The sequence below is a fragment of the Eucyclogobius newberryi genome, unplaced genomic scaffold, assembly GCF_026437365.1.
Source record: "Eucyclogobius newberryi isolate DKJ021-1_F unplaced genomic scaffold, fEucNew1.0.hap1 SCAF_15, whole genome shotgun sequence".
Lineage (NCBI taxonomy): Eukaryota > Metazoa > Chordata > Actinopteri > Gobiiformes > Gobiidae > Eucyclogobius > Eucyclogobius newberryi.
Genome location: NW_027315779.1, coordinates 7028210 through 7045442, shown reverse-complemented (window position 1 = coordinate 7045442; position 17233 = coordinate 7028210). Strand labels below are relative to the sequence as shown.

Here is a 17233-nt window from a genome sequence, read left to right as displayed (position 1 = left end):
CAGATAAATAGAGCTTGTCCTGGCCTCATGAATAAAGAACATTGAACTATGACTGAATCTTCCCTTGACCATTTAAATAATCCCCAAATTATGATGTGACTTTCTCTTGTGTCTTATTTATGTTCAGGCGTATTTCTCTGGCCACTCCACGTCAGCTCTTCAAATCCTCCAACATGACGCAGCGCTGGCAGAGGAGAGAGATCTCAAACTTTGAGTACCTCATGTTCCTCAACACCATCGCAGGTAAAGTCCACAAACATGTCATGTTCAAAGTTAATGATATACTTTCCACACACTTTTCACTATCTTTGGCAAAGTCCTTGACAAGAACATAATGTTCTCCATAAAGTTTCTTTCTTTCTGCTTTTTGACAACCTCATATAACCTTGGGATAACTTTCCACACGTCATTACCTTTCTGTTATGACAGTAGCCGTTTTTATAGTCGTATTTTTTTTTTTTTTAGCACAAGCCTTATCATGACCTTATTCTGCTTTCTATGGTTTATTTAGAAATGGCTGTTATGTCATTCAAAGCAAAAAATGCAGACATATTGGAATTCCTGTCCATATGCTTGAATAAGAATGTATTGTACTGTTCAGTGCGGTTAATTTAAGAGATAAAGGATTTGGATTAAGATAAATGTTTGACAGCCACCTCAGCAGCAATTTCCATAAAAAGTCCCTGGAGCAGAATGTTTTCCTCCACCTTTGTGACCTGCATTGTGTTTATGCTGATGCTTTTAAGCACGGCTGCCTCAGAGCTACAGTTAAACGCTTCCTATTCATAATCATTTTAATCATGCATATGTTTTACTGGCAAGTAGCAATTAGTCAACAGCAGATGATTCTAATGTCTTGGCAAGATTTTACAATTTAGTCTAATTAGTGATGAAGCTTGTTGGCGTCACTCATGCACTGGGCAGACGCAACTGCTTAACATTGAGCAGGAAATTATCATTAATTATAAATTAAAGTTATTTAAAATATATATATCATTGGTATAACATAAACACATGGTGTTTATCTTCATTCAGGCTTGTTTGATGAATCCTGTTAAGTAAGTCCTCTTCTCTGTGAGTCTCAGAAAATACTCAAATTAAATAAAATACTTTCCCAGTTTTGTGATGTCAAAGGTTGAGCTCTGAGATCTTCTGCTCTGTTTAAGTCCACAAACTCGTTCTGAGCATTTCTGTCGCCAAATCACGAGGATGTAAGGATTAGCATGTCGGTGGAAAGCTAGTTTTTTTTACGTTGACTTTGTAATTCCCTCTGCTGCCAGTAAAGGGAGCTCTAACATGATTCCTGATGTGGGAAACGTCAGACCTAGTGAAAGTTCATAACAATACAAATAATGCATAATATGTGTCCTTTAAGCTTGTCAGGAATCTTAACTTTCCACCTTTTTATCATTACAGGGAGGACGTATAATGACTTGAACCAGTACCCGGTGTTTCCCTGGGTTTTGACCAATTACGACTCAGAGGAATTGGATCTCACTCTGCCTGGGAACTTCCGAGACCTCTCCAAGGTAAATCACCGTTGTTCATCTAATAAAACAACTTTTTTTTTCTTCATAAAATTGTCCTGTGTAACAAAATAGAATCACGCTTTTTCCTCCAAATCTACTCATTTAGCAGCTAACCTGTTCAAATGTTGCACACACTTCCTGTTGTAACTCTTTCCTCTTTTACTCTCTCTCTCTTCAGCCTATTGGTGCGCTGAATCCCAAGCGAGCAGCCTTCTACGCCGAGCGATATGAGACGTGGGACGACGACAGCGTTCCCCCTCACCACTACACGACCCTGTACTCCACGGCTCACTCGACTCTCCTGTGGATGCTCAGAATAGTACGATACCTCATCCTTTAACCACCAACAATCTTACGGCGCCATCTTCAATCTAAACCGCCGCGCGTCTGTCTTGTGTGTCCGTAGGAACCCTTCACAACATTCTTCCTGAACGCGAATGAGAATAAGTTCGACCACCCGGACAGGTCCTTCTCCGGCATCGGACGCTCATGGAGGAACTGCCAGAGGGACACGGCTGATGTCAAGGTGCGTGCTCACAGTCGGGTTATCTCAAATTTAATTGGACTCAAAGTAACGTTAGCTTCAAACACAATCTGTACATGTTTGCACCGGCTGAGTGACCCTTATAGAGGTCAACATTTAACTTTAGTAACATATAATGAATCAAACATGAAGGAGAGAAGTAACGCCCACACAAAATCATCTTGTTTGGGATGTAGCTGCAGAGGGAAAATACTCAAATCACCTCTAATTCATCTAATTCATCTAATCAGTTTGTGTCAGGGCTGCTTGATATTGTGATATGTGATACAGCTGCAAAATACTGCTTAATTTACTTGTCAAACTATGTCAAAATACAACCTTAACAGAGACAAAGCCAAGACTCATCGAGGCTAATTTAAGTTAAACAAAAATCTGCCTTTTTCTTTACGTTTTCCTTTAAAAAATCTTGATGGAAAACCTTGGTTCCAATGCGATATATTTAGTCACGATACTGATACTTTTGCGATTCATTGTGGAGCCCTAGTCCGTACAGAGTGTTGTGTCTGTACAGAGTGTTGTGTCTGTACAGAGTGTTGTGTCTGTACAGAGTGTTGTGTCTGTACAGAGTGTTGTGTCTGTACAGAGTGTTGTGTCCGTACAGAGTGTTGTGTCCGTACAGAGTGTTGTTTCCGTACAGAGTGTTGTGTCCGTACAGAGTGTTGTGTCTGTACAGAGTGTTGTGTCCGTACAGAGTGTTGTGTCCGTACAGAGTGTTGTGTCCGTACAGAGTGTTGTGTCCGTACAGAGTGTTGTGTCTGTACAGAGTGTTGTGTCCGTACAGAGTGTTGTGTCCGTACAGAGTGTTGTGTCCGTACAGAGTGTTGTGTCCGTACAGAGTGTTGTGTCCGTACAGAGTGTTGTGTCCGTACAGAGTGTTGTGTCCGTACAGAGTGTTGTGTCCGTACAGAGTGTTGTGTCCGTACAGAGTGTTGTGTCCGTACAGAGTGTTGTGTCCGTACAGAGTGTTGTGTCCGTACAGAGTGTTGTGTCCGTACAGAGTGTTGTGTCTGTACAGAGTGTTGTGTCCGTTCAGAATATTGTGTCTGTGCTGTGTTGTGTCCGTACAGAGTGTTGTGTCCGTACAGAGTGTTGTGTCCATACAGAGTGTTGTGTCCGTTCAGAATATTGTGTCTGTGCTGTGTTGTGTCCGTACAGAGTGTTGTGTCCGTACAGAGTGTTGTGTCCATACAGAGTGTTGTGTCCGTTCAGAATATTGTGTCTGTGCTGTGTTGTGTCCGTACAGAGTGTTGTGTCTGTGCTGTGTTGTGTCTGTCGCTGAACACAAATCGATGTGCCCCCCCCCTGCAGGAGCTGATCCCAGAGTTTTATTACCTGCCCGAGATGTTTGTGAACAGTAACGAGTACGAGCTCGGGGTGCGGGACGACGGGGCTCCGGTCTGTGACGTGGAGCTGCCGGTCTGGGCCAAGAAACCAGAGGACTTTGTGCGCATCAACAGAATGGTAAGAATAACCTTTAAACAATCTGATTGTAACAGTATTGAATTAGATTAGTTTTGTAATAATTATGGGGAGAGCTAGAGCGATTGTAGCATTATGAATAAATTGTTAATAAACCAATAGGAGGGTGTATTTATAATATCTTTCAAATGTCATTCCCATTGTCTAAACATTTTCATATCCATACGAGGCACAATGATTAGATTTGTTCTTTGTGTTTTCACCTAATGCCTAATGACTTACCTGCGTATAAATCCTGTATTTCCTTTGTCTTCCAGGCTTTGGAGAGTGAGTTCGTGTCTTGCCAGCTTCACCAGTGGATCGATCTAATATTCGGCTACAAACAGCGCGGGCCTGAAGCCGTGCGAGGCCTCAACGTCTTCGACTTCATGTCCTACGAGGGAGCAGTGAGCCTGGACAATCTGGACTCGCCACAGCGGGAGGTCTGTTCACAGTGCAACATAATGACACGCATCGGACTCTCTTTACGCTGCACAAATGAGCCCTTTTATGGTTTAATCCAGCAGCATTGTTGCGCTGTAATACCGCGTAATGGGCCGAGCCGCTGAGATCGATTATCAGCTTAATGCTCTCAAGAAATCATTACAAGATAATTACAGCGTTTTGAGAAAAGTATTGTTGTTGCTGAGGGTGAAGCGTGTGTCTGTCTGTGTGTGTGTGTGCGCGTGCAAGTCAAACATAACACGTTTATTTGCGCTGTTGCTCTGGTAAATATGTGTGTTTCTTCTGTTTGTGTAGCTGGTTGAGGCCCAGATCCAGCTATGTGGTCAAATTCCATCGCAGCTGCTGATCGAGCCGCATCCCCCGCGCTCCTCGGCCATGCACCTGGTGAGTTATGACAAAAAGAGTCACATAATATGCAATACTTAGACAATGTTTTGTGTAATTAAATGTATGATGGTTTAACTTTTGTGCAGTATCGTCCTAAAGACGAAGTTTATAATAACTACACGTTTAATAGCCTTAATAAAACATGAGTCAATTCATGATTAAAAAATAGTTTATTAAGAATGATTCAGGCTTAGAACAACTTAATTAACACTCCAACTCATAACACCTAAATTAAGTAGTTATCTTATCTTAAATTAAGTCTGAATGACGCTTAATAAACTATTTGTTCATTATGAATTAAGTTTTATTCATGCTTTATTAAGGCTAATTAAGGTGTAGTTATTATAAAGTGTTACCAAAGTCCTTTTTATTGCAAAACAATATGTGATTAAGCCATAGATCTTCCTTTTTCATGACAATACAACTCAAAGTAACTTTTTTTCTTCAAATATTTGCAGTAAATATTATTAGCCGGTTAAAGTTGCTGTAACGGATTTTTAATGACTTGAAAACATGCAAAACAGAACTAGTTCCTTTTTAAACTTTGCAGCAGCCCACATGTAGTCCTCCAGCATCCTAATTATTCACCGTGATGTGCTTTTAAGTAGTTTCTCACAACTTGCAGTGATGCAGAGCGAGCTAACGACAACTAGCATGCGAACAGCGCAATTCCTGCTTCACGGAGAATAAACCGCTCAATATTTGAACGCAGAGAGCGCACATCGGCCCCTTTCTCACCCTGGGAATGGCTTTCACAGAATATCTGTGTCTGTGCCGGGGCAAAACAGACTTTGCTTTATTACATCGAAACAATTGCCCTTAAAGAAATGTGCCCGTTTTGTTCAGTCGAGATCAGGATTGGACCAGCAAAATCAGCTCAACTTTGGATCTCCTTCGTTCCCATGTTAGAAATCCATCTGATATTTTTTACGTACAGTTGACGTACCACAGCCATGTATGTAACAGCCCCTCGCCTCAAAGTTGCCCCTGGTCCAAATAGTGTCCGTTCGGTCCTGACCCTGCCTCCACCTCATTCAGTGTCCCCCAAAATGCTCCATCTCCCTTAAAGGACCCACCACAGACCTCTACCTCAGTGTGTTGACCTGCTCTGACCCTGTAGACTCCCACTAACGAGACGTCCTGCTCCTCTTCCTGTCTCCTCCCCCTGTCCCATCTGTCTGCCCCCCCCCCCCCCCCCCCTTCTCCTCTCGCTCTCTCTTTCTCTCTCTCTCTCTCTCTCTCTCTCTCTCTCTCTCACCAGTGTTTCCTTCCCCAGAGCCCCTTGATGTTTAAGGATCAGATGCAGCAGGACGTCATCATGGTGCTGAAGTTCCCCTCGAACTCGCCGGTCACCCACGTGGCGGCCAACACGCTGCCGCACCTCAGCATCCCCGCCGCCGTGACGGTCACGTGCAGCCGCCTGTTCGCCGTCAACCGCTGGCACAACACCGTCGGTGAGTTCGAAAAGCGAAGCAACGATGAGCTTTGGACTCGGGTGAATTGGAACGGTTCACGGTGGAACTGCTGTAACCTGGCGAAAAACATGGCCGCTTCATCGCTGGTGTTGCAATTTGTATTCAGGCACATTTTGGTCTTCTCCTTCTACTCCTGCTACTAATTAAAACAGTAACATGGCAAGAATACAACTAGACACTACGTTTTGTTCATTTGAATACATCGTTTGTTTATGCCAGGTTGTACTCTGATAGTACATGGAAAGTGTGGTGTAGCTGTAGTATTTGTAGTCATGAATAGAATAGCAAGTGATATTCAACTAGTGGTACTCGTTGCAATAGTAATATTAGTGGTAGCAGTAGTAAAGCATTGATACTTTTACTCAAATAGGGCTGCAAAATGAATGCGAAAGAATAAGAAAGAGACTGCAGCTAATTCACAATTCCGTTTTCTTTGCAAACAACTAATTATCCTGCCTTTTGTATGTATCATATCCTGCAGTTTAAGACCTCCACAAACACCTCGTGAAATGCATGGGATTCTTGTATGAGTTCAGCTGTTCATATTTCAATCTTCTATCAAATGTTAACGGACATGAATAGAATCCTTCTATCAAAACAGCGCTATACAACACAAACCTACTGTTCTGAGTGAAATAAAAGGTTGCTTCAGGACACTGCTGTTTGCATCATCCTGACTTTGCGTTGCAGCACCTGTTCAGTTCAATGTGCTCATGCTGCATTGTACTGGACTCTGCATCATTAGAGCTGTGCCCAGTAAATGGATGTATAAATAATACCCCATCAGCGTTTTAATTTACTTAATGAATGCTTTCATTAAGGAGGCGGTGTAGGTGTAATTAGCCAACACAGTGTAGCCGTGTTCAGGGGCGGGTCGTGACGTGGAGGGCGCGCTCCGATGACACATCTGTTTTTACATCGCTGCAAAAAGCTTCATTAGCTTTGGATAGCAGCCTGGGAAATGAGCAATCAATATGTGTAATTAGCTTTATTTAGCTTTGATTATGGATTGCATTCATTTACATGTGTCACTCATATTGCGGCAGGTCTCCGAGGAGCGCCTGGATACTCTCTGGAACAGGCTCATCACCTGCCAATCGAGATGGATCCTCTCATCGGTCTGTACAACTTTCTTATTTACCACAATATTGATTCGTTGAATGTGTTTGGAAGATCCATTTCTATTTCGTGCTGCTCGGTGAGTGAAATAAAATTGTATAAGAAATTGGGTTCAACGTTCAGGAAGTGTGCCGTTTTTTTACATCTACTGAAATGGAATTGTTAAGTTTATTAGGTTTAAGTAATCACCTATTCTTTGTTACATTTAATTATCTCCCTTTTTCATGCATCATATTTTTGTATTTCATGTAGAATTATGTTTATTGTATGTTTTTTGTTGCGTTATTAGACTAAACTTTGTTAATAGACAGTTTTCCCACGTAAACATCCTGTAATAATGAGGTCAAGATGAATGAAGACTAAATAAATACATAATATAGTTGATAACTCCTGACATAAATGATCGGGGTTATAATACAGAGTGACATTAACTAAAGCCGGTTCATCACACAAACAGTCGAGTTTGTATCAATGTTGTCATTTATCTGTGTCTATCTCTGTGTGTTTTCGTTCAGCGAATAACTCGGGCGTGAACAAACGTCAGATCACGGACCTCGTGGACCAGAGCATCCAAATCAACACGCACTGTTTTGTGGTTACCGCCGACAACCGCTACATTCTGGTGTGTGGCTTCTGGGACAAGAGCTTTAGAGTGTATTCCACCGAAACAGGTAAGCGTTTTAGCTAAATCCTCTTTTTTTTAGCTGTTTGTTTGGCTTATGCTGTAAAAACACGAGCTCTTTGCAATAATTCGAACGGCGTGAATGAGAAACTTTTGAGGACAAACCTTACATTTAAAACCCAAACAGACAGAAATTAGACTTAGAAACAATGTGTAATAGTTAAAACAGGTAGTGCGGAAATTGTCGATAGTTTCAGTAAATATCATGACTATTTCACTGCATCTACAAAACAGGCTGTGCTTTGTGACTTTGTGGAAGTATCGGAATTATGGCTGCACGATATTGGAAAAGATTGCAATATGTCGTGGCTGATAATTCTCTATATCATTGTGTAATCTTCATCTACTTTTTGACACAATCCTTTTTATACCAAACTACATTTCTGTCAAAACAAAAGCTTAACATTGACAAAACTAAGATTACTGGTAAATCAAGGCTAATTAAGGACTTTAGGAAAATAATAAATCAAATCTGACTTATTGTGTCTTAATATATGAATCAATTTTGTTTACTTGTCTTTTAAATTAACTTGGAGTGCAGAAATACTGTGTCAGCCTGTCGCACGTTTATGGATAAAGTTTGCATTTGTGATCCATTATTTTAGACCGTTTATGTGTCACTTGTGTCCTGTTCATCAGAAGTGTCTTTGTTACTGTCGCCGGCCGTGGCTCTACCGTCATTTGTCACGATTTTTAGAGAATAATGAAAGTCACTCCTCTCTTCTGAAGGCAAACTGACCCAGATTGTTTTCGGGCACTGGGACGTGGTGACGTGCCTGGCCCGGTCCGAGTCGTACATCGGCGGAGACTGTTACATCGTGTCGGGGTCTCGAGACGCCACGCTGCTGCTGTGGTACTGGAGCGGGAGACATCACATCATCGGAGACAACCCTAATAACAGTGAGCGCGACAGGATAATCATTCGTTATTATTTTTGTGCAAAGGTTTGGAGTCAGACAGTGCAGACAGTGTTAAAAGCTGTTATTTTGTCTGTTTTTAGGCGATTACCCCGCTCCCAGGGCAGTGCTGACGGGGCACGATCACGAGGTGGTCTGCGTGTCGGTGTGTGCGGAGCTCGGCCTGGTCATCAGTGGAGCTAAAGGTCAGTGTGGAGCTTTTTACCTTAACATTATGGAATGTATAGATGTTTAAGATAATGTCAACCTTTTCACAAACTATAATGAGCATCATCAGTATGCAAGCCCATTTACACCATGAATACAGAATAAACGCCCCACAGGAAGTCATCATTTTGGGTTTAAAAGTCATAATTTTGAGTTTAAAAGTCATAATTTTGAGTTTAAAAGTCATAATTTTGAGTTTAAAAGTCATAATTTTGAGTTTAAAAGTTATCCTTGTTAGTTTAAAAGTCATCATTGTTAGGCTATTTAGACTGGAATATGGTCTGAGTTGGCAGAGTAAATTAGAGATAGATTTTTCGGGTCAGGGACATATTTTAGAGAATCCTGAAATCATCTGAGAAATGTTTGTATTCGGATGGATCTGGAAACTATTTTGTTAGGATGACACCAGTTGATACGTAAGTGTTCCACTGACTACTCATTTACAAATTAAGCACTGTTTACAGTTAACGAGGTGCTGCATGTACTTGAGCATTCGCAGTGAACAAATGCACCCTTGAACAGATTTGAAGCCTGAAGAGTCTTTCAATGTTCAAATGAAACAGAAGTGGAAACACCAGCCTGGTCAGAACCACGGCTAGATTCATTCTTGTAGCTTTGTTTCTTGACCCCAGATCAGACCCTTCTTGCTTTAAATTGTTATTATGATCTGTAATAATTAGTTAAGTCCTCCTGGCTCTGCTATAATATTGGTTGTATAAAATATATTGACCCCCAAATGTCTACACAAAAGGTCAAATATGGGACAACTATTGAGTTATATAATGTTAATATGGCATTATTTATCAAGAACTAGGATTTTACTTCTTATATAAAGAATTACTCTGGCCAATTAGCTTTTTGTGTTAATTGTCACCAAACCAATTCAATTGCTACAGTTCTTTTCTCAGGTACAGATGGAAGGTGTGGAGCTTATTTTAGGCTTCAAGTGTTGTACAGTTGAAGTTGCTGATCTGTTTCTTATTCAAAGCCTTGTTGATTCCTTGCCCCCTGCAGAGGGTCCGTGCCTGGTCCACACCATCACAGGGGACCTGCTCAGAGCCCTGGAGGGCCCCGAGCTGTGCCACTGCCCTCGCCTCATCTCTGTGTCCAGCGAAGGACACTGTATAATCTACTACGAGAGGGGCCGATTCTGCAACTTCAGCATCAACGGCAAACTGTTGGCCCAAATGGAGGTCAACGACTCCACACGGGTAATGCACCTCTGGCTTTTTTAATGCCAGATATTTTTTTTTTAGACATGATTGAATAGTTAATCTCCACTCTTGACCATGAACACCTCACATTAAAAGCTGCTCTGGAAATGCTCTGACACAGTTATCCAGACATTACTATTTGTCCCTCGCTCCACGTGGCTAAAGCAGCTTGTCACCGCTCGATCTCACACATCTCGCTAAGAAGGTTTGAGTCTCCAGGAGCCACTTGGACCCAGGAGAATAGACACTCTTACATCTAGTTAGATCTAGTTTACACAAATATATCCAATATCCAAAATGGTCTTGGTAGAAGTTTTTTGTGTCTAATATGTCAGCAAAATAACTGAGAAATTTAAACCTGGCTCTATCAATTTATTTGGCTTTCTATCCCAAATATTTGCATTGTAATTCGTCATTTTTTTGCACATTAAATGCCTTTTATATATATACAAAAACATGGCATGATGAATAACTGTAATATGTTTTTGTCTTACATTTATGTGAGTAACCTGCAGAAGGCGTTTCAAACTGATATCTCTAAATGTAAGGTCTGTGTCTCATATCACACAGCTCCTTGTTATTCAGGTGCCAGGACGGAAAGCTGCAATTCATATATTTAATGCCTGAGCGGTGTATGTTTTGTTCGTGTGTCCGTGTCCGTCTTTGACAAATCAATCCAGAGCTATAACAGATTTTCCCTGGGCTGTTGCTCCTGCAGGCGATCCTATTGAGCAGCGATGGGCAGAACCTGGTGACAGGAGGAGATAACGGAGTGGTGGAAGTGTGGCAGGCGTGCGACTTCAAACAGCTTTACATCTACCCAGGCTGCGACGCCGGCATCCGCGCTATGGACCTCTCACACGACCAGAGGTGAGACACATGTTAGCAAGGACCATCCATCCATCCATCCATCTTCTGCCGCTTTATCCGGGGCCGGGTCGCGGGGGCAGCAGTCTGAGCAGGGACTCCCAGACTTCCCTCTCCCCAGACACTTCCTCTAACTCCTCCAGGGGGATCCCGAGGCGTTCCCAGGCCAGCCGAGAGACATAGTCTCTCTAGCGTGTCCTGGGTCTTCCCCGGGGCCTCTTCCCGGTGGGACATGCCTGAAACACCTCCCGAGGGAGGCGCCCAGGAGGCATCCGAAACAGATGCCCGAGCCACCTCAGCTGGCTCCTCTCGACGTGGAGGAGCAGCGGCTCTACTCCGAGCTCCCCCCGTGTGGCCGAGCTCCTCACCTTATCTCTAAGGGAGCGCCCAGCCACACGGCGGAGGAAACTCATTTCGACCGCTTGTATCCGCGATCTTGTTCTTTCGGTCACTACCCAAAGCTCATGACCATAGGTGAGGGTAGGAACGTAGACCGACCGGTAAATAGAGAGCTTTGCCTTTCGGCTCAGCTCCCTCTTTACCACAACGGTCCGATGCAGCGACTGCATCACTGCAGCCGCTGCACCGATCCGCCTGTCGATCTCACGCTCCATCCTTCCCTCACTCGTGAACAAGACCCCGAGATACTTGAACTCCTCCACTTGGGGCAAGGACACCCCACCCACCTGGAGAGGGCAAGCCACCTTTTTCCGGTCGAGAACCATGGCCTCGGATTTGGAGGTGCTGATTCTCATCCCAGCCGCTTCACACTCGGCTGCAAACCGTCCCAGTGCATGTTGCAGGTCCGGGTTTGATGGAGCCATCAGGACAACATCGTCTGCAAACAGCAGAGATGAGATCCTGTGGTCCCCAAACCGGACACCCTCCGACCCCTGACTGCGCCTAGAAATTCTGTCCATAAAAATTATGAACAGAACCGGTGACAAAGGGCAGCCCTGGCGGAGTCCAACATGCACTGGGAACAGGTCTGACTTACTGCCGGCAATGCGAACACAGCTCCTGCTCCGGTCATACAGGGACCGGACAGCCCTGAGCAAAGGGCCCCGGACCCCGTACTCCCGGAGCACCCCCCAAAGGACACCCCGCGGGACACGGTCGAAAGCCTTCTCCAGATCCACAAAGCACATGTGGACTGGTTGGGCAAACTCCCATGAACCCTCGAGCACCCGATGGAGGGTATAGAGCTGGTCCAGTGTTCCACGACCGGGACGAAAACCACTCTGCTCCTCCTGAATCCGAGGTTCGACTATCGGTCGGATTCTCCTCTCCAGTACCTTGGAATAGACCTTACCCGGGAGGCTGAGGAGTGTGATCCCTCTGTAGTTGGAACACACCCTCCGGTCCCCCTTCTTGAACAGAGGGACCACCACCCCGGTCTGCCAGTCCAGACGCACGGTCCCCGAACGCCACGCGATGTTGCAGAGACGTGTCAACCAAGACAGTCCTACAACATCCAGATACTTTAGGTACTCAGGGCGGATCTCATCCACCCCCGGAGCCCTGCCACCGAGGAGTTTGCGAACAACCTCAGTGACTTCAGCTTGGGTGATGGATGAGCCAGCCACCGAGTCCCCGGTCTCCACTTCCTCTTCGGAAGACGTGACTGAGGGATTAAGGAGATCCTCAAAGTATTCCTTCCACCGTCCGACGACATCCCCAGTTGAGGTCAGCAGGCCTCCACCCGCACCGTAAACGGTGTTAGTGAGGCACTGCTTCCCCCTCCTGAGGCGCCGGACGGTTTGCCAGAATTTCTTTGGTGCCGACCGATAGTCCTCCTCCATGGCCTCCCCGAACTCCTCCCAGGCCCGGGTTTTTGCCTCTGCGACAGCACGAGCCGCGGCTCGCTTGGCCTGCCGATACCCGTCGATGACCTCCAGAGACCTACAAGCCAGAGTGGCCTGAAAGGCCTCCTTCAGTCTGACGGCATCCCTTACTTCCGGTGTCCACCACCGGGTTCGGGGGTTGCCGCCACGACAGGCACCGGAGACCTTGCGACCACAGCTCCGAGCAGCCGCATCAACAATGGAGGCGGAGAACATGGTCCACTCGGACTCAATGTCCCCAACCTCCCCCGGGACATGGGAGAAGCTCTCCCGGAGGTGCGAGTTGAATACCCTACTGACAGAGGGCTCCACTAGACGTTCCCAACAGACCCTCACAATGCGCTTGGGTCTGCCAAGTCTGTCCGGCTTCCTCCTCCGCCAGCGGATCCAACTCACCACCAGGTGGTGATCGGTTGACAACTCTGCCCCTCTCTTCACCCGAGTGTCCAAGACACGCGGCCGGAGGTCTGATGACACGACAACAAAGTCGATCATTGACCTCCGGCCTAGGGTGTCCTGGTGCCATGTGCACTGATGAACACCCTTGTGCTTGAACATGGTGTTCGTTATGGACAATCCGTGGCTAGCACAGAAGTCCAATAACTGAACACCGCTCGGGTTCAGATCGGGGAAGCCGTTCTTCCCGATCACCCCTCTCCAGGTGTCACTGTCATTGCCCACGTGGGCGTTGAAGTCCCCCAGTAGAACAACGGAGTCCCCGGTCGGTGCACTGTCCAGTACCCCTCCCAAGGACTCCAAGAAGGCCGGGTACTCTGCACTGCTGTTCGGCCCGTAGGCCGCCACAACAGTGAGAGACCTGTCCCCCACCCGAAGGCGGAGGGACGCGACCCTCTCGTTCACCGGGGTAAACTCCAACACGTGGCGGCTGAGCTGAGGGGCTATCAGCAAGCCCACACCAGCCCGCCGCCTCTCCCCGCGAGCAACACCAGAGAAGTGGAGCGTCCAGCCCCTCTCGAGGAGATGGGTTCCAGAGCCCAAACTGTGCGTGGAGGTGAGGCCGACTATATCTAGTCGGTATCGCTCAACCTCCCGCACAAGCTCAGGCTCTTTCCCCCCCAGCGAGGTGACATTCCATGTCCCCAGAGTTAGTCTCTGTGTCTGGAGATCTGGTCGCCGAGGCCCCTGCCGTCGACTGCCGCCCAGATCTCTCTGCACCGGCCCCTTATGGATCCTCCTGCGGGTGATGGGCCCACGGGAGGGCGGCCCCACGTCGCTCTTTCGGGCTGTGCCCGGCCGGGCCCCGTGGGGTAAGACCCGGCCACCAGGCGCTCGCCATGGAGCACCCATCCCAGGCCTGGCTCCAGGATGGGGCCCCGGTGACGCCGATCCGGGCGACGTAAACGGCCTTGTTCGTGTCGTCGTCATAAGAGGCTTCTGAACCGATCTTTGTCTGACCCGTCACCTAGGACCTGTTTGCCTTGGGAGACCCTACCAGGGGCATGAAGCCCCCGACAACATAGCTCCCGGGATCATTCGGGCACTCAAACCCCTCCACCACGTTAAGGTGTCGGTTCAAGGAGAGGGTTAGCAAGGACATCAGACTTAAAACACATGTTAGCAAGGAAATCAGAGGTAAAACACATGTTAGCAAGGAAATCAGAGGTAAAACACATGTTAGCAAGGAAATCAGAGGTAAAACACATGTTAGCAAGGAAATCTATAATCATGGTACGGCTTGAATTCTTGTCTCAGCTGTTTAAGTGACCACCGCTGCATTATATATCTACATTATTTAATTTTTTAAGCTGTCTCAATATCAGGCAAAAGGCTTTGTGGTCGTTTTGATCCAAATTTAGTATTAACTGAACAATTTTAACGTTTGCTACGTTGTGTCGAGGGGCTGAGGATACTAACAATAAATCATGGTTCCCTTTCTCTTGCTATTTTACATCCTATTTATGGATATCAATTTCCTGTTGTTACTTGCTCTGGAAATGGTGCTAATTTTTTATTAATCTTAAATTTGACTGTAACTAATTGTAAACAAATTCATATTTTTATCAATAACACAGTTTTTTTTGTAAATAGTATTTATCTTGAAGCCTTCAGTCATCATATTTCAACCTTTATTTGGTTGATTTAAAAAGAAAATCTCAATGTACAAATATATAAAGTAATTGTTTGACTTTTAAACCCATGAGTCTGTTTTAACTGTGATATTGAATAATGTATTGTTGATGTTCATTTTTAGATTTTGTTTTCCTTTGAATGAATGAATTTATTTGAGTATGTTCATAAGAGAAAAACAATAATACTAACAATTCTTCCATCTGTACATTTCAGCATATCTCAATGAGGAATGGGAAGAAGTACAAACATATTGAACCTTTTCCTTATCAAACCATGAATTATAACATCCAGCTTCCTTTTAACGATAGCTCCGTAACTTTTTCAACACAATTTACTCACACGACTCTCCTTTCCTGTCCCGTCCTAGGACCCTGATCACCGGCATGGCGTCGGGAAGCATCGTGGCGTTCAACATCGACTTCAACCGCTGGCACTACGAGCACCAGAACAGGTACTGAGGCCGAGGCCGAGCCGAGTGTCCGAGGAGCACCGAGGAACAAAGAGGAAGGAGAGCTTGGACCTGACTCTGGTCCAGCACTTGACTCGGAGCGGCGCTGGTGGATACTTCTCTCACTCGTGTTTGTGACGACGCGTACAGACACAAAGCCCTGAAGATTCACACCAAACCTGCTCTAAACGCAGACAGAGGAGGTCAGCCGGGCACCTCAGCGGACTGATGGCTGTTCCTGGTTCGCTTAAACGCTTCACAAAGAACCGATGTTTGCTTTTCTCTCTTATTTCTTTATATTCGTATAAAGTTATCGCCTGTATTCAAGTTAAGTTCTTTGGGTGGACTATAAACACTTGTCTAAACATCTGAAAGTTGTACCAGCCCCACCCTCTTTAGTAATACAGGTGCTATTTGGCTTGATCTTAAATCCACAAACCGCTTAAGGTTGTAATTTTATTTAATTTTACGTTGATTTTTACTCTTCTTTTACCTCCCGGGGTTCGTCTCATGTAAATAAGGCTCTGCTTCTTTGGGGCCTACACTTGTTCTTTCACTACACAAACTGCGCTTATCACCTTTAATTTATTAATGACTTGCTGTATGTAAAATATTGTGTAATAATTAATATAACGTTGACAAGACTGATGGTAAGAACGGGGAAGAAAGGGCGGTCATTGTTCTGATGGTGAGGATTGTGCCAGCGACGACGAACCACAAGACGAACATGATTTCCTTTGTATATTCCGTGATTGTTTTGTCAAATATGTACATATAGTCCGCGGAGACTAGAAAGCGCAACCTTCACTTAACCCACATTTGTTGATTATTTAAAAAAAATAAACTCAAATTAATGTAAAAGATTGTTTTGTATCTGCACTTTGCACCAATCACATGTCATTATTTATTAGCTTGGTTCTTTACAGTCGGCTGCCATTTTGTTTTTAGGTCCATTTTCCTGACAGGAATTATTTGTGCATTGATGTTTGTATTTAAAGCGTTGAGCTCATGTGTGATTATTATGTTTTACAACCTCACCGTTGTAAGCAATATCATGATTCTGTAGCTGATAGAGTGGTTCGATGGCGGCCGCAGCGGGCGTACGTGGAAAGCCACCCGGATCAATCGCGCACATGCACACACTCTATCCACAGGTTCAACTTAAGTATCCAAAAAAAGTGAAATATTTTTGGATCTATGAAACCCTAAAAACTATTGTATTCATGTTTTATTGCAAAGATGTAAAATATGACATGTGTGAGTTGGAAAAAATCATGATAAGAAAAATAAAATATGCAAAGAATTTGATGACTTGACTTTTCATTGGCCGTATATTTCTATGTGACCTTTTCTGGTGCTCGTCTCCATGGCGATGTTATTGATTAGACCTGGAACGCTCCACGGTCCGGCCTTTAACACATCTATGTTGCATTTATTCAGTTACATATTTTAATTGCTCCAAAATAATTCTTTCTCTGGCCAAAGCATCAACATTTCCAAGGAGAAAAAGCCCCTTCACCTGGAAAGTTACAAAGTGCACTTTTAATCCATGTATACATTATTATTTACATTATTTAAACATGAATTACATACATTATATATATGATCACAAATATGTGGCATCTAAAGAAACAAGTCTGATTAATTTATGACCACCATGTGTTTATTCTTTATACTGTGTTCAGAGAAAACGATATCCTTTGCTCTCAAATACCCTTTTCCTCTATGGTTCTGGTCCAGGTTCTTTTCCATCATGGTTCTGCTCCAGGTTCTTTTCCACCATTGTTCTGCTCCAGGTTCTTTTCCACCATAGTTCTGCTCCAGGTTCTTTTCCTCCATGGTTCTGGTCCAGGTTATTTCCCACCATGGTTCTGCTCCAGGTTCTTTTCCACCATGGTGGGAAAGAACCTGGAGCAGAACCATTTTCCACCATGATTCTGGTCCAGGTTCTTCCACCATGGTTCTGCTCCAGGTTCTTTTCCACCA

General features: G+C 44.8%; 1 protein-coding gene across 26 annotated transcripts in view; it reads left to right on the top strand.

Annotated features, from left to right (window-relative positions):
- nbeaa (neurobeachin a) overlaps positions 1–16555 on the top strand; it is a 161426-nt gene extending 144871 nt beyond the window's left edge. For 21 of the 26 annotated variants that reach the window (XM_072445907.1, XM_072445899.1, XM_072445908.1 and 18 more), the window contains 15 exons: positions 128–243; positions 1417–1529; positions 1708–1848; positions 1936–2055; positions 3382–3534; positions 3810–3974; positions 4291–4380; positions 5645–5837; positions 6905–6976; positions 7493–7648; positions 8389–8559; positions 8660–8761; positions 9798–9994; positions 10716–10867; positions 15167–16555. In XM_072445907.1, the coding sequence (XP_072302008.1) occupies positions 128–243; positions 1417–1529; positions 1708–1848; positions 1936–2055; positions 3382–3534; positions 3810–3974; positions 4291–4380; positions 5645–5837; positions 6905–6976; positions 7493–7648; positions 8389–8559; positions 8660–8761; positions 9798–9994; positions 10716–10867; positions 15167–15257 (2032 nt within the window). In that variant the 3' untranslated portion in view covers positions 15258–16555. The remainder of the gene's footprint in view (positions 1–127; positions 244–1416; positions 1530–1707; positions 1849–1935; positions 2056–3381; positions 3535–3809; positions 3975–4290; positions 4381–5644; positions 5838–6904; positions 6977–7492; positions 7649–8388; positions 8560–8659; positions 8762–9797; positions 9995–10715; positions 10868–15166) is intronic. The other 5 variants (XM_072445906.1, XM_072445911.1, XM_072445903.1 and 2 more) reach the window with 1 other exon arrangement.
- The last annotated feature ends 678 nt before the right edge of the window (positions 16556–17233 follow it).